The 22,894-nt window shown below is 46.9% G+C and overlaps 1 protein-coding gene across 6 annotated transcripts in view; it reads left to right on the top strand.

The window, feature by feature from the left end:
- Positions 1 to 22,894, top strand: part of AKAP9 (A-kinase anchoring protein 9) — a 161,265-nt gene that overhangs the window by 101,241 nt on the left and 37,130 nt on the right. For all 6 annotated transcript variants that reach the window (XM_069959453.1, XM_069959451.1, XM_069959452.1 and 3 more), the window contains 2 exons: positions 14,965 to 15,127; positions 22,746 to 22,894. The exon at positions 22,746 to 22,894 is cut by the window's right edge and continues 64 nt beyond it. In XM_069959453.1, the coding sequence (XP_069815554.1) occupies positions 14,965 to 15,127; positions 22,746 to 22,894 (312 nt within the window). The remainder of the gene's footprint in view (positions 1 to 14,964; positions 15,128 to 22,745) is intronic.

Genomic DNA, 22,894 nt, shown 5'->3' with positions numbered 1-22,894 from the left:
TGATATGGGCCCATACTGTACTAGTACATTATACAGCACCCATAGACTGATATTGGCCCATACTGTACCAGTACATTATACTGCACCCATAGACTGATATTGGCCCATACTGTACCAGTACTTTATACAGCACCCATAGACTGATATTGGCCCATACTGTACCAGTACATTATACTGCACCCATAGACTGATATTGGCCCATACTGTACCAGTACTTTATACTGCACCCATAGACTGATATGGGCCCATACTGTACCAGTACTTTATACTGCACCCATAGACTGATATGGGCCCATACTGTACCAGTACATTATACTGCACCCATAGACTGATATGGGCTCATACTGTACCAGTACTTTATACTGCACCCATAGACTGATATGGGCTCATACTGTACCAATCTGCTATACTGTACCCATAGACTGATATGGGCCCATACTGTACCAGTACATTATACTGCACCCATAGACTGATATTGGCCCATACTGTACCAGTACTTTATACTGCACCCATAGACTGATATGGGCCCATACTGTACCAGTACATTATACTGCACCCATAGACTGATATGGGCTCATACTGTACCAGTACTTTATACTGCACCCATAGACTGATATGGGCTCATACTGTACCAATCTGCTATACTGTACCCATAGACTGATATGGGCCCATACTGTACCAGTACATTATACAGCACCCATAGACTGATATGGGCCCATACTGTACCAGTACATTATACAGCACCCATAGACTGATATGGGCCCATACTGTACCAGTACATTATACTGCACCCATAGACTGATATGGGCTCATACTGTACCAGTACTTTATACTGCACCCATAGACTGATATGGGCTCATACTGTACCAATCTGTTATACTGCACCCATAGACTGATATGGGCCCATACTGTACCAATCTGTTATACTGCACCCATAGACTGATATGGCCCCATACTGTACCAATCCATTACACTGCACCCATAGACTGATATGGGCTCATACTGTACTACATTGTGCATTCAGTTATATAAGAAGACACAGGGAATTTTCTCCTTGTGTTTCATAGGAAAGAGGAGCAGAAGTGTGCTAAGCATGACAGCTTAGGGAGGTAATGTAAGCACCATATATTGTGTCTACAGCTCTGTGATATGTACTATACGGTCCATGCTGACCTCTTAGTCATGTTGGGAGTGTGTTTGCCCATAGAATTGAAGTTATGGTCATTCCGCGCTTTGTCATTGTATAACAGAGAGGAGTATGTGCTGTGCTGTGTGATTGGCCAGAGGAGTGAGGGGTAGGAAGTACCTGGGTGTGTAGTACTGACATACAGCCCAGCTCTGAAATCACCATGTCACCCCTGTGAAGAGTTAATCTACAAAACCAGGCAGATTTCTAAAAAAAAATCTTTTAAAGCTACAGGTTGTTTTAATCTCAACAACCTCCAAATGCTTTATGAGACTATAGAATACGTCCTCCATAGTATCTAGTGTGACCTAGGACCTAGACAGGACCGTAAGGCTGCATTCACACGTTCAGTGTTTTTCCTGGTCCGTGATTGTGGTCCGGCAGCTATCTCCGTGATCCGTGCAAAACAGTCCGTTTTTCATCCGTTTTGCATCCGTGTCTGTTTTTTTCACGGATCTGTGTTAAAGCATTTTAAATTACATTGATTACATCACATCCGTGTTTTTCACGGATGAACACGGATGTCACATCCGTGAAAAACACAGATCTCATTGATTTCTATGGGGAATCCTTTCCATGCATCCGTTCCAAGTAATGACATGTGCTATTTTTTAACGGAACGGATCACGGATCCGTGAAATCACGGAACATCTGAATAGCCCCATAGAAAGCAATGGGCTGTAAAATTTTCTGTGAGCACGGATCTGTGATCACAGACAACCTCCCGTAACGTGTAAATGCAGCCTAAGGCTGTCTGTACACTCTGAGTGTGATTTTTTTTTTTTTATTCTATATATAAATATTATTGTGATATATATAAAATTTTCTTTCAAACATGAACAAAAAAATTTAACTTTTAACTATTTTCACATAATTGAAGACAAAATACAGCAGAAAGGAACAATCAAAAAGTGTAACCAACCATTAGGACTCTGAGAGGCCTGGTCATTAAGAGGTTAAATACACAGCCCACTGCGGGGTTGGGTAACCCCGGCCTCTGTGTATATTATATTAGCCAGCATAGGTTGCACTTTGTTTTCAGTTAAACACTTGACTATTTTATGACAATGAGACGTTACACCTAAAGTCTCGAAAGTTCATTTCCTTCTGATTAAACGTTTAGCTGCGGCGTCTCCGGGTGCAGATATATCAGTGTTACTGTATATATATATATATATATATATATATATATATATATATATATCATGTACTCCGTGTCCCACCCCGTCTAATCCTGCTGAATCACCCCAATCATCCCTCATTATTACTGCAGGATTATCTCCAGGTAACTGCTGCAAATCTCCACCAGGGCTTACACGCTCCTTTAAGGGCAGGATCCAACACCTAAAGGCCATTTACATTGAGTGATTATTTACCGAACAGGCCGGCAGGTGACTGAGCAAGCTCTTATTCATTGGCTCCTTAGTAGAATTATACAGCCCTAAAATCATTGCCGGTCAATCATTTAGCTGTGTATAAGGCTCAATAAAGGGGTATTCCGGGTTCACAATTTTTTTTTATATTATGCTGGAGACATGATAATAAAAAAAATTGTGATACTCACCTGCCCTGGTTCCCCTCAGCTCCTATGCCAGCCAGTGGTCCCCGCTCTTTACTGCTTGTTCCTGCTTCCAGGATCTCAGCCAGATCTGCCTGCTGACCAGTGATTGGCCAGTTGAGCAGGTCCAGCTTAGTGAGACCAGGGTAGGTGAGTATCACTAAAATTCTTTAAACCTGCATTGGAATACCCCTTTAAAGAAGCACCAGTCTACTAGTTTGGTGCTCGTATTTGACATAGGTCTGAATATCTAAAAAAAAATTTCACTGTACTTTTTAACTTCCTGATACTGGTCTGGTGTCTGTTTATCCCTTGAAATGTATGATGACGCACAGCGCTAGGCTGTCTTCTGAATTCCCATAGAGAGTGAATGGAGCAGAGGCCGAGCATGCACACTACAGCTCTATTCACACAAGGGACAAGGAACCTCCATTCTTGGGATTGTGGGGGTCTCAGCGGTCAGACCCCCTCCAGTCAGCTTGTTATAAATCTGCTATGTACGTGTAATCTTGGTATAAGCCAGCCTGTGCTATCACACATATCTGCATGTCTGAGATCCTCCAGGAACGCCAACATAGCTAGGTGTGACTGACGGCTGTGATCAGGGAATCCAGGAAGGGCTCCAAGTGGAAAATGCAAACAGCCTCCTTGTCACCGGACACCTGGAAGTCATTGGAGTGACGCAGGGTCACAGTGCAGGTCTCCGGTATACAGTGTCTCCTGTGTCTGAAGAGCTGATCAGGCAGCTGCCATTGTGTTGTGTCTTAGGCTTTCAGGCCCCAATCATTAGTGGTAGCGCTGAACCTGATCGGTGATATACAGAGGCCGCTGCAGTGACTGCACATGCATTGTGTATACCTGTATAGTCTATATGTCTCAGTGTGTTCTGCAGTGTAGGGTTTAAGGGGAACGTCATGTTTCATTGATTGCATTTAAGTATATAAATGATTAATATAAGAGTCTCCAGGAAGTTATGGAGTACAGCCCCTCCCCAGTTACATTGGATTGGCACAAGACAGTTGCATATAGTGTCTTTCTATATCTGCTTTATATAGGGTCTCCATAAGTACAGTAGAACTTTCATTATATCTTATGATAATGATATGGCTCTTCCAATCCAGTCCTAGTCTATACAGCAAATCCGACAGATGAGCTGAATGTGGTATCTGATCTGTATCTGCTTTATATAGGTCTCCAGCAGTGCAGTAGACCTGTCATTATATCTTATGGTAATGAGATGGCTCTGCTAATCTATTCTAGTCTGTACAGTAAAGTTGACTGGTGAGCATCATTCACTATCTGCTTTATATAGGGTCTCCAAAAGTACAGTAGTACTGTGTTTTTATGCAGTGATAATAAGGAGACCCCTTCGGTGCTAATCCGGTCCTTGTTCATACAGCAAAGCTGAAAGCTGAATGTGGCTTCTGATCTGTATCTGTTTTATATAGGTCTCCAGCAGTGCAGTAGAGCTGTCATATCTTATGGTAATGAGGTGGCTCTGCCAATTCTGTCCTAGTCTATACAGCAAAGCCGACAGATGAGCTGAATGTGGTGTCTGATCTGTATCTGCTTTATATAGGTCAGTAGAGCTGTCATTATATGTAATGATGATGAGGTAACTCTGCTAATCTTGTCCTAGTCTATACAGCAAAGCAAGCAGGTGAGCTGCAGGGGTAGGAATCCCCACCTTATTATCTCTCCTTTAGTGGACAGTAAGAACACAGACTCTTTCTAGAATTTACTGAGTTTTTTTACCACTTTCACTGCATACATGCCAAAAGCTTTGTCTGTCAGAGGATTATGGGGATTATAGTTTTTTATAACCGCTGGGGGGCGGCAGGTTGGACACCCCTTCTCTGTACTGTTCGGCTGTGTCATGCTCCGCTCCCCTCAGGCCCTGCACCCGGCAGTATTCGCTGTGCCCAGAGGCTTCATGTTAGTAGTTGTTCCATTGTTTGCTGTACTTCCTTTTCTCGTCATTTGCTTCCCTCCATGTTCTCACCCAATAAATACATAGAGAGATTAGGAGGATTACGCGCCCGTTTTGTGTACTCAGCTCCCCGCATCCATGTAGTAAAGAAGCAAATAAAGCGTTCCGTCCGTCAGTCCGGGCTGGGAACCTTCTGCAGGTCCTGCTCCTCCAAGACAAGGATGTGACATCACCCTGTTTACTCTGCACAGACGCCACCTGGTCCATTGTCTTAAGATAAGGAGAAAGTCCTCCACAATGGATCAGGAGATGTGACTGTAATAACATAATAAGTCTAGTTATAATACACCGGCAACAAAGGCTCGCCTTCAGTCTGTCTGGAAAAGCTGAGTGATATTTAAAAGGATACTCCAGCAATTTTTTTTTTCTTTCATATCAACTGGTGTCAGAAAGTTATACAGATTTGTAATTTACTTCTATGTGAAAATCTACATACTTCCTGTACTTATCAGCTGCTGTATGTCCTGCAGGAAGTGGTGTGTTCTCTCCAGTCTGACATAGTGCTCTCTGCTGCCACCTCTGTCCATGTCAGGAACTGTCCAGAGCAGGAGAGGTTTTCTATGGGGATTTGCTGCTGCTCTGGATTCCTGACATGGACATATGGATCAGGCAGTTGAAATCCTACGTGCCTGATCCTACCCGCCCCCCGACATCATTTATTGGGGAAATGTCAGGAGGCCCTCATGCACATTAGAAAATACGAAGCTGCTTAAAAGCAACATATAGGAGTACCTATAGCGCCACCATGGGCAGTGGCTGGTATTGTATCTTATTTTGTCTCCTACCAGACAGTATGTGGTGGAGTATAGTGTCGGCAGGTGTACAGTATGCGGTGGAGTATAGTGTCGGCAGGTGTACACTATGTGGTGGAGTATAGTGTCAGGTGTACAGTATGGGGTGGAGTATAGTGTCGGCAGGTGTACACTATGTGGTGGAGTATAGTGTCAGGTGTACAGTATGGGGTGGAGTATAGTGTCGGCAGGTGTACACTATGTGGTGGAGTATAGTGTCGGCAGGTGTACAGTATGTGGTGGAGTATAGTGTCGGCAGGTGTACAGTATGTGGTGGAGTATAGTGTCGGCAGGTGTACACTATGTGGTGGAGTATAGTGTCAGGTGTACAGTATGGGGTGGAGTATAGTGTCGGCAGGTGTACACTATGTGGTGGAGTATAGTGTCAGGTGTACAGTATGGGGTGGAGTATAGTGTCGGCAGGTGTACACTATGTGGTGGAGTATAGTGTCGGCAGGTGTACAGTATGTGGTGGAGTATAATGTCGGCAGGTGTACAGTATGTGGTGGAGTATAGTGTCGGCAGGTGTACAGTATGTGGTGGAGTATAGTGTCGGCAGGTGTACACTATGTGGTGGAGTATAGTGTCGGCAGGTGTACAGTATGGGGTGGAGTATAGTGTTGGCGGGTGTACAGTATGGGGTGGAGTATAGTGTCGGCAGGTGTACAGTATGTGGTGGAGTATAGTGTCGGCAGGTGTACAGTATGGGGTGGAGTATAGTGCCAATTGTACAGTGTGTGGTGGAGTATAGTGTCAGGTGTACAGTATGGGGTGTAATATAGTGTCAGCAGGTGTACAGTATGTGGCGGAGTATAGTGTCGGCAGGTGTACAGTATGTGGTGGAGTATAGTGTCGGCGGGTGTACAGTATGGGGTGGAGTATAGTGTCGGCAGGTGTACAGTATGGGGTGGAGTATAGTGTCGGCGGGTGTACAGTATGGGGTGGATTATAGTGTCGGCAGGTTACAGTATGTGGTGGAGTATAGTGTCAGGTGTACAGTATGTGGTGGAGTATAGTGTCGGCAGGTGTACAGTATGTGGCGGAGTATAGTGTCGGCAGGTGTACACTATGTGGTGGAGTATATTGTCAGGTCGGTGTACAGTATGGGGTGGAGTATAGTGTCGGCGGGTGTACAGTATGTGGTGGAGTATAGTGTCAGCAGGTGTACACTATGTGGTGGAGTATAGTGTCAGGTGTACAGTATGGGGTGGAGTATAGTGTCGGCGGGTGTACAGTATGGGGTGGAGTATAGTGTCGGCATGTGTACAGTATGGGGTGGAGTATAGTGTCGGCGGGTGTACAGTATGTGGTGGAGTATAGTGTCGGTAGGTGTACAGTATGTGGTGGAGTATAGTGTCGGCGGGTGTACACTATGTGGTGGAGTATAGTGTCGGTAGGTGTACAGTATGTGGTGGAGTATAGTGTCGGCAGGTGTACAGTATGTGGTGGAGTATAGTGTCGGCAGGTGTACAGTATGGGGTGGAGTATAGTGTTGGCAGGTGTACAGTATGTGGTGGAGTATAATGTTGTCAGGTGTACAGTATGTGGTGGAGTAAAGTGTCGGCGGGTGTACAGTATGGGGTTAAGTATAGTGTTGGCAGGTGTACAGTATGGGGTGGAGTATAGTGTCGGCAGGTGTACAGTATGTGGTGGAGTATAGTGTCGGCAGGTGTACAGTATGTGGTGGAGTATAGTGTCGGCAGGTGTACAGTATGTGGTGGAGTATAGTGTCGGCAGGTGTACACTATGTGGTGGAGTATAGTGTCGGCGGGTGTACAGTATGGGGTGGAGTATAGTGCCAGGTGTACAGTGTGTGGTGGAGTATAGTGTCAGGTGTACAGTATGGGGTGGAGTATAGTGTCGGCGGGTGTACAGTATGGGGTGGAGTATAGTGTCGGCATGTGTACAGTATGTGGTGGAGTATAGTGTCGGCGGGTGTACAGTATGTGGTGGAGTATAATGTTGTCAGGTGTACAGTATGTGTTGGAGTAAAGTGTTGGCGGGTGTACCGTATGGGGTTAAGTATAGTGTTGGCAGGTGTACAGTATGGGGTTAAGTATAGTGTTGGCAGGTGTACAGTATGTGGTGGAGTAAAGTGTCGGCGGGTGTACAGTATGGGGTGGAGTATAGTGTCGGCAGGTGTACAGTATGGGGTTAAGTATAGTGTTGGCAGGTGTACAGTATGCGGTGGAGTATAGTGTCGGCGGGTGTACAGTATGGGGTTAAGTATAGTGTTGGCAGGTGTACAGTATGGGGTGGAGTATAGTGTCGGCATGTGTACAGTATGGGGTGGAGTATAGTGTCGGCGGGTGTACAGTATGTGGTGGAGTATAGTGTCGGCGGGTGTACAGTATGGGGTGGAGTATAGTGTCGGCGGGTGTACAGTATGTGGTGGAGTATAGTGTCGGCGGGTGTACACTATGTGGTGGAGTATAGTGTCGGCGGGTGTACAGTATGGGGTGGAGTATATTGTCGGCGGGTGTACAGTATGGGGTGGAGTATAGTGTCGGCGGGTGTACAGTATGGGGTGGAGTATAGTGTCGGCAGGTGTACAGTATGTGGTGGAGTATAGTGTCGGCAGGTGTACAGTATGGGGTGGAGTATAGTGTCGGCAGGTGTACAGTATGGGGTGGAGTATAGTGTCGGCAGGTGTACAGTATGGGGTGGAGTATAGTGTTGGCGGGTGTACAGTATGTGGTGGAGTATAGTGTCGGCGGGTGTACAGTATGGGGTGGAGTATAGTGTCGGCAGGTGTACAGTATGGGGTGGAGTATAGTGTCGGCAGGTGTACAGTATGTGGTGGAGTATAGTGTCGGCAGGTGTACACTATGTGGTGGAGTATAGTGTCGGTAGGTGTACAGTATGTGGTGGAGTATAGTGTCGGCAGGTGTACAGTATGGGGTGGAGTATAGTGTCGGCGGGTGTACAGTATGGGGTGGAGTATAGTGTCGGCGGGTGTACAGTATGTGGTGGAGTATAGTGTCAGGTGTACAGTATGGGGTGGAGTATAGTGTCGGCGGGTGTACAGTATGGGGTGGAGTATAGTGTCGGCATGTGTACAGTATGGGGTGGAGTATAGTGTCGGCGGGTGTACAGTATGTGGTGGAGTATAGTGTCGGTAGGTGTACAGTATGTGGTGGAGTATAGTGTCGGCGGGTGTACACTATGTGGTGGAGTATAGTGTCGGTAGGTGTACAGTATGTGGTGGAGTATAGTGTCGGCAGGTGTACAGTATGTGGTGGAGTATAGTGTCGGCAGGTGTACAGTATGGGGTGGAGTATAGTGTTGGCAGGTGTACAGTATGTGGTGGAGTATAATGTTGTCAGGTGTACAGTATGTGGTGGAGTAAAGTGTCGGCGGGTGTACCGTATGGGGTTAAGTATAGTGTTGGCAGGTGTACAGTATGGGGTGGAGTATAGTGTCGGCAGGTGTACAGTATGTGGTGGAGTATAGTGTCGGCAGGTGTACAGTATGTGGTGGAGTATAGTGTCGGCAGGTGTACAGTATGTGGTGGAGTATAGTGTCGGCAGGTGTACACTATGTGGTGGAGTATAGTGTCGGCGGGTGTACAGTATGGGGTGGAGTATAGTGCCAGGTGTACAGTGTGTGGTGGAGTATAGTGTCAGGTGTACAGTATGGGGTGGAGTATAGTGTCGGCGGGTGTACAGTATGTGGTGGAGTATAATGTTGTCAGGTGTACAGTATGTGTTGGAGTAAAGTGTTGGCGGGTGTACCGTATGGGGTTAAGTATAGTGTTGGCAGGTGTACAGTATGTGGTGGAGTAAAGTGTCGGCGGGTGTACAGTATGGGGTGGAGTATAGTGTCGGCAGGTGTACAGTATGGGGTTAAGTATAGTGTTGGCAGGTGTACAGTATGCGGTGGAGTATAGTGTCGGCGGGTGTACAGTATGGGGTTAAGTATAGTGTTGGCAGGTGTACAGTATGGGGTGGAGTATAGTGTCGGCATGTGTACAGTATGGGGTGGAGTATAGTGTCGGCGGGTGTACAGTATGTGGTGGAGTATAGTGTCGGCGGGTGTACAGTATGGGGTGGAGTATAGTGTCGGCGGGTGTACAGTATGTGGTGGAGTATAGTGTCGGCGGGTGTACAGTATGGGGTGGAGTATATTGTCGGCGGGTGTACAGTATGGGGTGGAGTATAGTGTCGGCAGGTGTACAGTATGGGGTGGAGTATAGTGTCGGCAGGTGTACAGTATGTGGTGGAGTATAGTGTCGGCAGGTGTACAGTATGGGGTGGAGTATAGTGTCGGCAGGTGTACAGTATGGGGTGGAGTATAGTGTCGGCAGGTGTACAGTATGGGGTGGAGTATAGTGTTGGCGGGTGTACAGTATGTGGTGGAGTATAGTGTCGGCGGGTGTACAGTATGGGGTGGAGTATAGTGTCGGCAGGTGTACAGTATGGGGTGGAGTATAGTGTCGGCAGGTGTACAGTATGTGGTGGAGTATAGTGTCGGCAGGTGTACAGTATGTGGTGGAGTATAGTGTCGGTAAGTGTACAGTATGTGGTGGAGTATAGTGTCGGCAGGTGTACACTATGTGGTGGAGTATAGTGTCGGTAAGTGTACAGTATGTGGTGGAGTATAGTGTCGGCAGGTGTACAGTATGGGGTGGAGTATAGTGTTGGCAGGTGTACAGTATGTGGTGGAGTATAGTGTCGGCGGGTGTACAGTATGGGGTGGAGTATAGTGTTGGCAGGTGTACAGTATGGGGTGGAGTATAGTGTTGGCAGGTGTACAGTATGTGGTGGAGTATAGTGTCGGCGGGTGTACAGTATGTGGTGGAGTATAGTGTCGGCAGGTGTACAGTAACAGGATAGATGTGACTGCGGCTGGATGGGGTCAGCATTGTTGTGTAGACATTAGGGCGTAGTCATTTTATTGGCAGCCTGGTGTTTATTTTGCAGAGAACGCCCGACTGTCTTGTTCGTCCTTTTTGTGACGCAGTACTTATCAGCTGCTGTATGTCATGCAGGAAGTGGTGCATTCTCTCCAGTCTGACACAGTGCTCCCTGCTGCCACCTCTGTCCATGTCAGGAACTGTCCAGAGCAGGAGAGGTTTTCTATGGGGATTTGCAGCTGCTCTGGACAGTTCCTGACATGGACAGAGGGGGCAGCAGAGAGCACTGTGTCAGACTGGAGAGAATACACCACTTCCTGCAGGACATACAGCAGCTGATAAGTACTATAAGACTGAAGATTTTTTTAATAGAAGTAAATTACTAATCTCTGGAACTTTCTAGAACCAGTTGATTTGAAAGAAAAAAAAATTCTGCTGACCTTCCCCTTTCTTTGCAAAAGAGCAATAAAACCCTTGATGATAGATTTGATGATAGAGTTTACCCCATAACACTGCTCACCATCATGGGGCATCTGTGCTGCGGCTTAGGCCATACACTTCCTTGTACTTGTAGCTGACCGGGCGGTCATACTATAAATCCTGCCTGGGTTACAGCCACGACGGATGGGGCCGTTCACTGTACCGGACGTCGCTACATTCTCTATGCAATTACACTGAAACAGCATCTTTTCTTAGTATATTTCCTCTGTTGTTCCTCCTGTAAATGTGTGAAGTGCCGACTATTATGTGTATAAATGGGGTCCCGGGATACAGGCGATCACTGATGACTGCGTCCGATTGCACAGGGGCGCATTGGGGGATAGTGACACCTAGTTTTTACTTTATTCTTAAAGGGGTTTTCCAGCGCTAGAAAAAGATGGCTACTTTTATGCAAAAACAGCGCCACCCTTGTCCCCAGGATGTGTGTGGTATTACTACTCAACTCCATTCACTTAATTAGAGCTGAGGGCAGGAGAAGTGCTGCTTCTGGGGAAAAAAAGCGGCTATGTTTTTCTAAGCCTGGGTAATCCCTTTAAAGTATATATGTCAGAAATTTGAGTGTTTACACCCCAACCAGTGATTAGAATGAGCAGGAAGAGAAGCTCTGTCTATGAGAACTAGAGGACCCCATAGGTGGCACAATATGAGACCATCCAGGTATGATCCTTGTATGATTGTACTGACACCTCGGATATGTATATATCTGTGCAGTCAGTTTTCAGATCGCACAGCAGTGCATACTTACCTTTTGCGCTGCTGTGATCCGGCATCCTCTTCTCCATCTGTCTCTTCCAGCCACTGTGTTATCCGGCCCAGCCTCCTCCAGAATAAATGGCAGCCGGAGGCGGGGCCTGAAGGCACAGTGGCTAGAAGGGAGAGCCGGATAAGAGGATGCTGGATCACAGCAGCGCAGATAGTAAGTATGTTCTGCTGTGAAACAGGGTGAGTATCGGCCGCAGGAGCGTTGCTTCCACTACACCCTGCTGATAATCGTGTAAACGGCCATTCAAAATAACTAATGTATATCCTAACAATGATTCCCAACCTGCGTCTCTCCCCTTTTTGCAGAACTCCAACCCCCAGCATGCAGGTCAGGTCCGAACATGCTGGGAGTTGTAATATTTTGCAACAGTTGTGGACCATGGCCATAAAGTGAGTGTCCTCTACAGAAGCCACGTTCCTGTGTTGTAGATGTCTCTGCAGAGAGGTAACAGGAGCCCCTGGAGCCGCTATTACATTACAGGGCTATCCGTTCCCCCTCGTACTCCGCTCCACAATGTGATAGTTTTTCCCACAGCCGCGTAAATCATTCATGACCATTCCAGGGACATTCCGGAATAATTGCATGCTGGAGACTTTGTGAGCTTGGCGGCGGTGGCAGGTCGTAAACCTCTGTGACCGGGGGTGATCCTCCACCCAGGACTGTGGGATTCCAGTCTGTGAAGCCTCTCCCACTGGAGGCTCCATTATGTAAAATAGACCGTATCCTGCAGAACATTCTCTCCGCTTCCCATCAGTTATCTCTCCGCCTCTTTTTTTATTACATCATTCTTCTTCATGGTAGTTTTTCTCTTTTGTTTCGGTACTGGGAGGATTATTCATGATCATTCAAGAGAAAAACATGTAAGTAGAGACTATGAACCAGGAGGACATTATGGGATCTAACTCTTACTACAATCCGTCACTCCAGCGCTCAGATATAAGCTTGTAGCAGTTTTATGCAAATAAGGAGAACAAGCCCCACCCACTCTGTCTGGATTGCAGCTCAGGGAAACACCTTGTGGGATAAATATCCTAATTTGCATAAAACTTCTAAAGCTTATATCTCAGCGCTGGAGCAACAGATTGAAATAAGAGTTATAGCTCCTGATTCAGAGTAAGAAGACCTACTTTAAAGAGGTATTCTAACATAAAACCAACTTTTCCCATATCCACAGGATAGGGGGTAAGAAAGAGATTGCAGATCCGCCCGGAATACATCCGTGGGTGCGGTATGTGACCTGCATCTCTATTCATTCTCTATAAAGCTGAGTACAGCACGCACAATCACTGTATCGTTTGTGCGGTCATTTACGTTGTTATTATTATTGGCCGTACATCTGTTTACACAAGGAAATGGGCAGCCAATATGCAACACAAAAGAAACGATCAGCGTTTTCCCGCTCCGTAACTGATCAATGACACTTTTGCACGGACCGATTATCGTCCGACAGAGTGTTTACAGCAACACTCCTTGCCTATTATCGGCCTGTGTAAAAAGACCCTTTAGTTGGCAAAAAGCTGCCGCCAGGTCCACTGTATACCACACCCCTTTTACCAGAACAAGCCTCCTTTTCACTGAAGCCACGCCCCTTTGCCATATAAGGCACAAAAGTATCTAAACTATATATAATCCTCCACAATTGTGAAAATTGGGCTATAATTATGCTGCATTTGAAACAATCTACGCCAAAGTGTTTGTGTTAAAGCTATGTGGTTGGGTGGGGGGTCCTACAGCCCTTATTGATTAGTATACAGCCCCTAATATGGGTAAATACTGAGATAAGTGGCAGTTTATATAACTTTTCAGAATTCTGTATTATACTAGATTGCACCAACTAAATTGCCTACAAACTTGATCCTGATTGGTTTTGCAGCTAGTCCCCCATTCAGGTGAATGTGGCGATTTTTGCAATACCAGACCTGACCAGCAGTTGGAGGGGGGCGCCATTTAAAAAGAAAAAAAATCAGCAGATCCTGTTTCTTCTATTTCCAGATAACTCCCTTCATGCGTCTGAACTCTGTAGAACCCGTATAGATGTTATAATCTCCGGAGGCCGGTACTATAATAACAGTGTTGTAATACTTGTAGCATAATAACAGCCATTACCATATATCATTATTATTATAATTGCAGTGTCCACAAATAAAAGGGAAAAGTTTCCACATCAAGCGCTGCACCTGGGAGTGGCGACGGCCGGGAATGTTATTAGACGTCGCCTTCGCCGTCATATGTTCTATGCGGGAGAAAATTAATCAAGTTTTATTTCCAGTTTTAAGTTTACGACCGTCACATATTACATAAGGCGCCAGGCGGTAGTATTCTTCATATCAAAGCAGGAGAGGATTTCTATGGGGATTTGCTGCTGCTCTGGACAGTTCCTGGCATGGACAGAGGTGGCAGCAGAGAGCACTGTGTCAGACTAGAGAGAATACACCACTTCCTGCAGGACATACAGTAGCTGATAAGTACTGGAAGACTAAAGATTTCTAAATAGAAGTAAAATTACAAATCTGTATAGCTATCTGGTACCGGTTGATTTGAAAGAAAAAATTTTTGGGTAAACAAACCCTTCAAGGGGCTTAAAGGAAAAGTGTCCCTTATGATTTGTGCCTCCTTCAGTTAGGTTTGGTAGATTTCCCCCTGTGTTTCACTCTCCATGGCTGTATATAAACCTCCCCTTTAAGGACTGGTGTATCACCTCTTATCATACTGAACAGAGTCTCTTTGTCTTGAGGAGACTCTCTGGGACCTCTGTATTAAACTCTTTCTTGTGGTTTTCTCCTCCTTTCTTAGTAATATGTTTGTTGTACATCGTGGGATGATTGTTATTGTTCAGATGTCTGTAGAACGGGAAATATTAACCTCTTCAGAACTAAAAAAAAATGTTTTCTTTCAAATCATCTGGTGTCAGAAAGTGCCAGAGACTTGTAATTTACTTCTATGTAAAAATCTCCAGTTCTCCAGTACTTATCAGTTGCTGTATGTCCTGCAGGAAGTGGTGTATAGAAAACCTCTCCTGCTCTGGACAGTTCCTGATATGGACAGAGGTGGCAGCAGAGAGCACTGTGTCAGACTGGAGAGAATACACCACTTCCTTCAGGACATACAGCAGCTGATGAGTACTGGAAGAGTGGATTCTTTTTTTAATAGAAGTAAATTACAAATCTCTGGCACTTTCTGGCACCAATTGACTTGAAAGAAAGAAAAATTTTGGTGAACAATCCCTCTAATAATGTGCGGCGCCCGATCCTGATTCATGTAGTAGAGTTGGACTTTTCTCTGAGCTCTCGTCTTCATACAGAGTCTTCTTCTCGTTGCAGCTGGCACATGCCAAAGTGGCACAGACAGAACTGGTACGGGAGTCCATCAAACGGAAACAGGAGACTAGTGACCTGCTGAGATGCCAGGAGGAGCTTCAAGAAAGACTCAACGAGGAGGCCAAAGCCCGCGAGCACCTGGCGCTGGAGCTCAGCAAAGCTGAAGGTAAGTACCGCCACATGTCCTTCACAATCCATTACAGACCTGTAGCGTCTCTGCTCGTAGAAAGTAATAGATCTAGCACAGGGATGGGGAAAACTCCTGCTGTTGCAAAACTACAATTCCCATCATGCCTGGACTTGGCTTTGGCTGTCCAGGCATGATGGGAATTGTAGTTCTGCTACTGCTGGAGGCGTGAAGGTTCCCTATCCCTGATCTAGTAGGATACAACATGGTGGCTTCTCTTCCTCTCCTCTGTAGGAGTGAAGTCTGACAGCAGCTCTCTGATTGAAAGAGACCTGTCACCCCCCCCGTGCCGGGGTGACAGGCTCCTGACCCCCTGTTACAGCCCCCTATACTCACCTGATCCTGCCAGGTTCCGCTTCCTGATCTGGTCGGGTCACGGAGATATGAGCGCCCGAAACCCGGCGCGTGTGCTCACAGGAGAGTCCGACGCTCATAGAGAATGAATGGGGAGTCCAATTCTCCGTCATTCTCTATGGGCATCGGACTCTCCTGTCAGCGCGCGCGCTCATGTCTCCGTGACCCGACCGGATCAGGAAGCGGGACCAGGCGGGATCAGGTGAGTATAGGGGGCTGTAACGGTGACCGGTCCTCTTGAAGTACATGCACATTCTTCTGAGCTGAGCGTGCACGTGTATGCGGTCACCTGACTCACAGCTATGTAACATATCCGGTCAATATAAAGTGTCCCTATCACTTAAAACTCTTGACATGTCATAGAAACGTACCAAAGGTTCCAAGGTTCCGAGTTAGAACAAGCCATACTCCTCACTCCCTGGCTCCCAGCGTTCTCCATATAGTTGTAGTATAAGGGATTCATAGATTTAAAGGGATTGTTCACACAAAAAATTTTTTTTATATCAACTGGTGCCATAAAGTGGCAGAGATTTGTAATTTATTAAAAAAAAAAAAATCTAATCTTTATTTACTTCTTAGCTGCTGTATGTCCTGCAGGAAGTGGTGTATTCTCTGCAGTCTGGCACAGTGCTCTCTGCTGCCACCTCTGTCCATGTCAGGAACTGTCCAGAGCAGGAGAGGTTTTCTATGGGGATTTGCTGCTGCTCTGGACAGTTCCTAACATGATCAGAGGTGGCAGCAGAGAGCACTGTGTCAGACTGGAGAGAATACACCACTTCCTGCAGGACATACAGCAGCTGATAAGTTCTGGAAGACGGGAGATTTTTTTCATAGAAGTATTTTCCACATCTCTTACACTATTTGTCACCAGTTGATTTGAAAGAGAGGTTTCTTTTCTGGTGAACGTCCCCTTCAATATTATTACTATTATTCTTTAGAGAACAGATTCGGATCAGGCTTCTTTAAGGGATTTCTCATGCTGTTAGCCCTCAGGGTAGGCCGCACATGGAATCTGCATCTATCGCTGTGTAGAAGGCGTCGTGTGTATGCCGGGTCTGGGAGTGTCCGTCCTACCATACAAGCTGCAGAGCATGCAGAATTCTTCTATAGGAAATGTGTCCCCGCAGGCTGCGGCTGATACAGGACCATGTTATGTCCCAGGTGATGTGGGACCATGTTATGTCCCAGGTGATGTGGGACCATGTTATGTCCCAGGTGATGTGGGACCATGTTATGTCCCAGGGGATGTGGGACCATGTTATGTCACAGGGGATGTGGGACCATGTTATGTCCCAGGGGATGTGGGACCATGTTATGTCCCAGGTGATGTGGGACCATGTTATGTCCCAGGTGATGTGGGACCATGTTATGTCCCAGGTGATGTGGGACCATGTTATGTCCCAGGTGATGTGGGACCATGTTATGTCCCAGGTGATGTGGGACCATGTTATGTCCCAGGGGATGTGGGACCATGTTATGTCACAGGGGATGTGGGACCATGTTATGTCCCAGGGGATGTGGGACTATGTTATGTCCCAGGGGATGTGGGACCATGTTATGTCACAGGGGATGTGGGACCATGTTATGTCACAGGGGATGTGGGACTATGTTATGTCCCAGGTGATGTGGGACCATGTTATGTCCCAGGTGATGTGGGGGTGATGTGGGACCATGTTATGTCCCAGGTGATGTGGGACCATGTTATGTCACAGGGGATGTGGGACCATGTTATGTCACAGGGGATGTGGGACCATGTTATGTCACACGGGATGTGGGACCATGTTATGTCCCAGGTGATGTGGGACCATGTTATGTCCCAGGGGATGTGGGACCATGTTATGTCCCAGGGGATGTGGGACCATGTTATGTCACAGGGGATGTGGGACCATGTTATGTCACAGGGGATGTGGGACTATGTTATGTCCCAGGTGATGTGGGACCATGTTATGTCCCAGGTGATGTGGGGGTGATGTGGGACCATGTTATGTCCCAGGTGATGTGGGACCATGTTATGTCACAGGGGATGTGGGACCATGTTATGTCACAGGGGATGTGGGACCATGTTATGTCACAGGGGATGTGGGACCATGTTATGTCACAGGGGATGTGGGACCATGTTATGTCCCAGGGGATGTGGGACCATGTTATGTCCCAGGGGATGTGGGACCATGTTATGTCCCAGGGGATGTGGGACCATGTTATGTCACAGGGGATGTGGGACCATGTTATGTCACAGGGGATGTGGGACCATGTTATGTCACAGGGGATGTGGGACCATGTTATGTCCCAGGGGATGTGGGACCATGTTATGTCACAGGGGATGTGGGACCATGTTATGTCACAGGGGATGTGGGACCATGTTATGTCACAGGGGATGTGGGACCATGTTATGTCACAGGGGATGTGGGACCATGTTATGTCACAGGATGTGGGACCATGTTATGTCACAGGGGATGTGGGACCATGTTATGTCACAGGGGATGTGGGACCATGTTATGTCCCAGGGGATGTGGGACCATGTTATGTCACAGGGGATGTGGGACCATGTTATGTCACAGGGGATGTGGGACCATGTTATGTCACAGGTGTCAGGACCTCTGACTAATAAACCCCAAGCCACGTGTGTCCACAGTAATCCCGCTGTGTCGTAAATAGGTGGATAATATAGAAGAGAATCCAGCCCAGAACTTTGAAACTGTCTCAATCTTTGTGCTACTGTACTGACATAATGAATGAGGATGCTGGGAGTTCTGAATCCTAGTCCATACTCCGCAGCACATCGCCACCTGACACCTGAATGATCCCCTTACTCTGTGGGGGAGCCCGTACATAGCAGCCATTTACCATTATATCATATAGAACACTGTTCACATGTCCTCCAGCGCCCTCCTCTACTGATTCATCTGATTTAACAAAAAAAAACCTGGACCCAATGTAATTCACCAGAGGCTATTGGCGGCCATTATAGGAGGGACCCCATGATGTGTCATGATTGGGACTGAGTGGACATGGCAGACTGTCCGGGTCCGTCAAGGTTCCACTAACCCGAACGCTCAGAATCTGACTCCCGATGGCTGGAGAAGTTTGATGCCGCCCTTTGGAGTCCTGGAGAACATGGATACAGCCTAAGGCGGCATCCAACTTCTCCAGCTGTCGGGAGTCTAATACTGAGTGTTCAGGATAATAGAACCTTCACGAATCCGAACAGTCTGGCAAGTCGGCTCGACACTAGTCATGATGCATCAGCGAAACTGCAGCACAAGTGTGAACAGGGCCAATACTGGTATGTGATAAGAATCGGTGCTCCGCTGTGAACGCTCCCCGGACGCTTAAGCTCGGAGGAATTTCCCGCAGGCCGTTACACCTACAGGTTATTATGCAGCTGATTCTCACTTTTTTGATGATTCTGCATTTTATTTTATGGATCATTTCAGAAGTAGCTAGCAGCAAATCCGTGTGTAACGTATCTAATCTCCCTGGTCATGTAGATAAGACCTGTATAGAGCAGGATGGTATACATCAGGGCGGTATTATCTTCGGGGTTCTCCCATAGTAGTATGGTCATTAGTATTACTATGCGGGATCCTCCCTCCGTACATAAACAATGCAACGGCAGGAAGTTCTGTACATGACTCCGCTCTGCTACAACCTTGTTACGCACACCGTGTCCTTCTCTTGTAAACTATTATTAGAGACGGCCGTCTGTATTTATCGCCATATTGTGCCGCCGGCCGCCCTGTTTCATTGTCTTTGCTAATGATATACTGGATTTATTACTTTAATAGCTGGTTACAAAGAGCGGTGTGTGCGCCGGGCAGACGGCTGCTGGAGGAGTCCTGATACGCCTGACATTGTAGGACAATAGCGCCACACTGAGGACAATAGCGCCACACTGAGGACAATAGCGCCACACTGAGGACAATAGCGCCACACTGAGGACAATAGCGCCACACTGAGGACAATAGCGCCACACTGAGGACAATAGCGCCACACTGAGGACAATAGCGCCACACTGAGGACAATAGCGCCACACTGAGGACAATAGCGCCACACTGGGGACAATAGCGCCACACTGGGGACAATAGCGCCACACTGGAGACATCACAGGGTTATGGCATCCAGGAGACACTTCACATGGATATGGAGTCTGGGGTGGTGGGAGAGGAGACCTCACAGGGCTATGGGGTCCGGGGGAGGGGGGACATCACAGGGTTTTGGGGTCCGGGTTTATGAGCTATAAGTTTGTCTTTCCACATAGTAACTGCGGGTGGCGCTCTATAAAACTCCATTATAAAGGAATGCAGGCAAACCTCTGTCACCTTGGACTGCTGCCCCGGGCCCGGCTCTGCGCTCCATGGACACAAGCTTTTAGTGTGTAGATTATTAACCCTATGTAATATAGTCTTTACAGGAGGCCGGTCACCGGATAGAGTCTTTCTGTACACTCTGATGTAGGCTCCTCGGCCCCAGCTGCCAAAAGAAAGTGTGTTCTCACTGCTCTTACAGAAAAGAATCCACTTCTTTGCTGTAGGCAAACATTGCCCAACCTGTAGCACTCTAGCATGCTGGGAGTTGTAGTACTGCAGCAGCCGGAGAGCATCATGTTGGGGAACCCTGCTCATGGGGTGGAGCATTCCCCCTGGTTATGTGTAAAGTTCTAGTCGCTGTGCAAGTAGATGATGGCAGACATCTTTGTTATATTTATTAGTAGTTATTGGGTAACCCTCCGCCATCTTTATACTGTGTCCTGTAGTCCACCCATGTATTACTCTGCTCATCTGTCTTCACCTCTGCTACTACTTTCCTGTACACAGTATTTCATGTTCAGTCTGACTAGTGATCAGCACAGCGGTAGGGGTAGGTACTTTGATAAAATCCCCATTCTTCCAGTACTTATCAGCTGCTGTATGTCCTACAAGAAGTGGTGTATTCTCTTCTGCGTTACACAGTGCTCTCTGCTGCCACCTCTGTGCATGTCAGGAACTGTCCAGAGCAGGAGAGGTTTTCTATGGGGATTTGCTGCTGCTCTGGACAGTTCCTGACATGGACAGAGGTGGCGGCAGAGATCACTGTGTCAGACTGGAGAGAATACACCACTTCCTGCAGGACATACAGCAGCTGATAAGTATGGGAAGACGGGAGATTTTTATGTAGAATTAGTTTACAAAACTTTATAACTTTCTCACACTAGGTGATTTGAAAATATATATCTATATATTTTTCGTTGGAGTGCCCCTTTAATGCAATGCAGTGCAGTGATGGTGATTACTATTTTGCAGCCGTGTCCTGGTTATTGAGCTGGTTATTAGTTATTAGCGCAGAACATCTCCTAACCTCCAGAGCAGAACTCCTGGGAGGGCTCTCTTATTGTGGATACGGTGTTACCATAGAGGGCCCAGTATAATCACCAGGTGTAATGCTCCTCCTGACCCGCCGAGCAGATGACAGCTGGAATCCACACACAATGCTATAAAACCTGCACCGACTTGTCCTGTCAATATTTATGCGGCTTAAGTATTAATAGTGGATGTGCCTGGAGTGATATGTCCGCTCTTCAGGAGGGCGGGGGGCAGCCATGTGTATTATAGTATGTATATAGTATGTATATAGATGTGCCTGGAGTGATATGTCCGCTCTTCAGGGGGGGCGGGGGGCAGCCATGTGTATTACAGTATGTATATAGTATGTATATAGATGTGCTGGAGTGATATGTCCGCTCTTCAGGGGGGGCGGGGGGGGGGGGCAGTCATGTGTATTATAGTATGTATATAGATGTGCTGGAGTGATATGTCAGCCCTTCAGGGGGGCGGGGGGCAGCCATGTGTATTATAGTATGTATATAGTATGTATATAGGAGTGATTGGTGGCTGCGGTGGGAGATATGTCAGCCCTTCAGGGGGGCGGGGGGGCAGTCAGTTATAGTATGTGCAGTGCAGGGGTAGGGCCGGTCACCCCATCCTGTATACCTGCCCTATAGGAGGACATAGTGTGCTCTGTGTACTGAGTATACACCATTGTGCAAGCCATTGTGTACTACCCGGCTCATGACGAAAACATCTCCATAGTGCTTCTCAATAGGTTTTGTTGTATCTGAAAACCATTTCACAATTTACATAGAATACATCTACAGAAAGATATAATATATCCTGATCCTACGTTACATCCTGTATTCTACTCCAGAGCTGCACTCACTATTCTGCTGGTAAAGTCACTGTGTGCATACATTACATTTCTGATCCTGAGTTCCATTCTGTATTATACTCCAGAGCTGCACTCACTATTCTGCTGGTGGGGTCACTGTGTACATACATTACTGATCCTGAGTTCCATCCTGTATTATACCCCAGAGCTGCACTCACTATTCTGCTGGTGGGGTCACTGTGTACATACATTACATTACTGATCCTGAGTTCCATCCTGTATTATACCCCAGAGCTGCACTCACTAATTCTGCTGGTGGGGTCACTGTGTACATACATTACTGATCCTGAGTTCCATCCTGTATTATACCCCAGAGCTGCACTCACTATTCTGCTGGTGGGGTCACTGTGTACATACAAATTGTAACTCAGGATCAGTAATGTAATGTATGTACACAGTGACCCCACCAGCAGAATAGTGAGTGCAGCTCTGGAGTATAATACAAGATGTAACTCAGGATCAGTAATGTATTATACTCCAGAGCTGCACTCACTATTCTGCTGGTGGGGTCACGGTGTACATACATTACATTACTGATCCTGAGTTCCATCCTGTATTATACCCCAGAGCTGCACTCACTATTCTGCTGGTGGGGTCACTGTGTACATACATTACATTACTGATCCTGAGTTACATCCTGTATTATACCCCAGAGCTGCACTCACTATTCTGCTGGTGGGGTCACTGTGTATATACATTACATTACTGATCCTGAGTTCCATCCTGTTTTATACTCCAGAGCTGCACTCACTATTCTGCTGGTGGGGTCACTGTGTACATACATTACATTACTGATCCTGAGTTCCATCTTGTATTATACTCCAGAGCTGCACTCACTATTCTGCTGGTGGGGTCAATGTGTACATACATTACTGATCCTGAGTTCCATCTTGTATTATACCCCAGAGCTGCACTCACTATTCTGCTGGTGGGGTCACTGTGTATATGTAGTCACGTTGTTTGTTGCGGTTTTTTATACTTGTCTTAGCCCTTAGTTTAGCGTCTCCACTAATGCCTCCCCCCCCCCCATCGCTCCCCTCAGGCCTCCTCGATGGTTACACAGATGAGAGAGTCTTTCTTGAAAAGCAAATGCAGGAAAAGAGCGATGTAATCCGGCATCTCGAGCAGGAGCTGCAGAGTACAGGTAACAGGTTGCAGGAGCTGGAGCAGGAGCGGCAGCAGATCCAGGAG

This window comes from Dendropsophus ebraccatus, chromosome 2 (genome assembly GCF_027789765.1).
Source record: "Dendropsophus ebraccatus isolate aDenEbr1 chromosome 2, aDenEbr1.pat, whole genome shotgun sequence".
NCBI classification, from domain to species: Eukaryota; Metazoa; Chordata; class Amphibia; order Anura; family Hylidae; genus Dendropsophus; species Dendropsophus ebraccatus.
The sequence above is the reverse complement of the archived record's forward strand: the minus strand, read 5'-3'. Positions and strand labels throughout refer to the sequence as shown.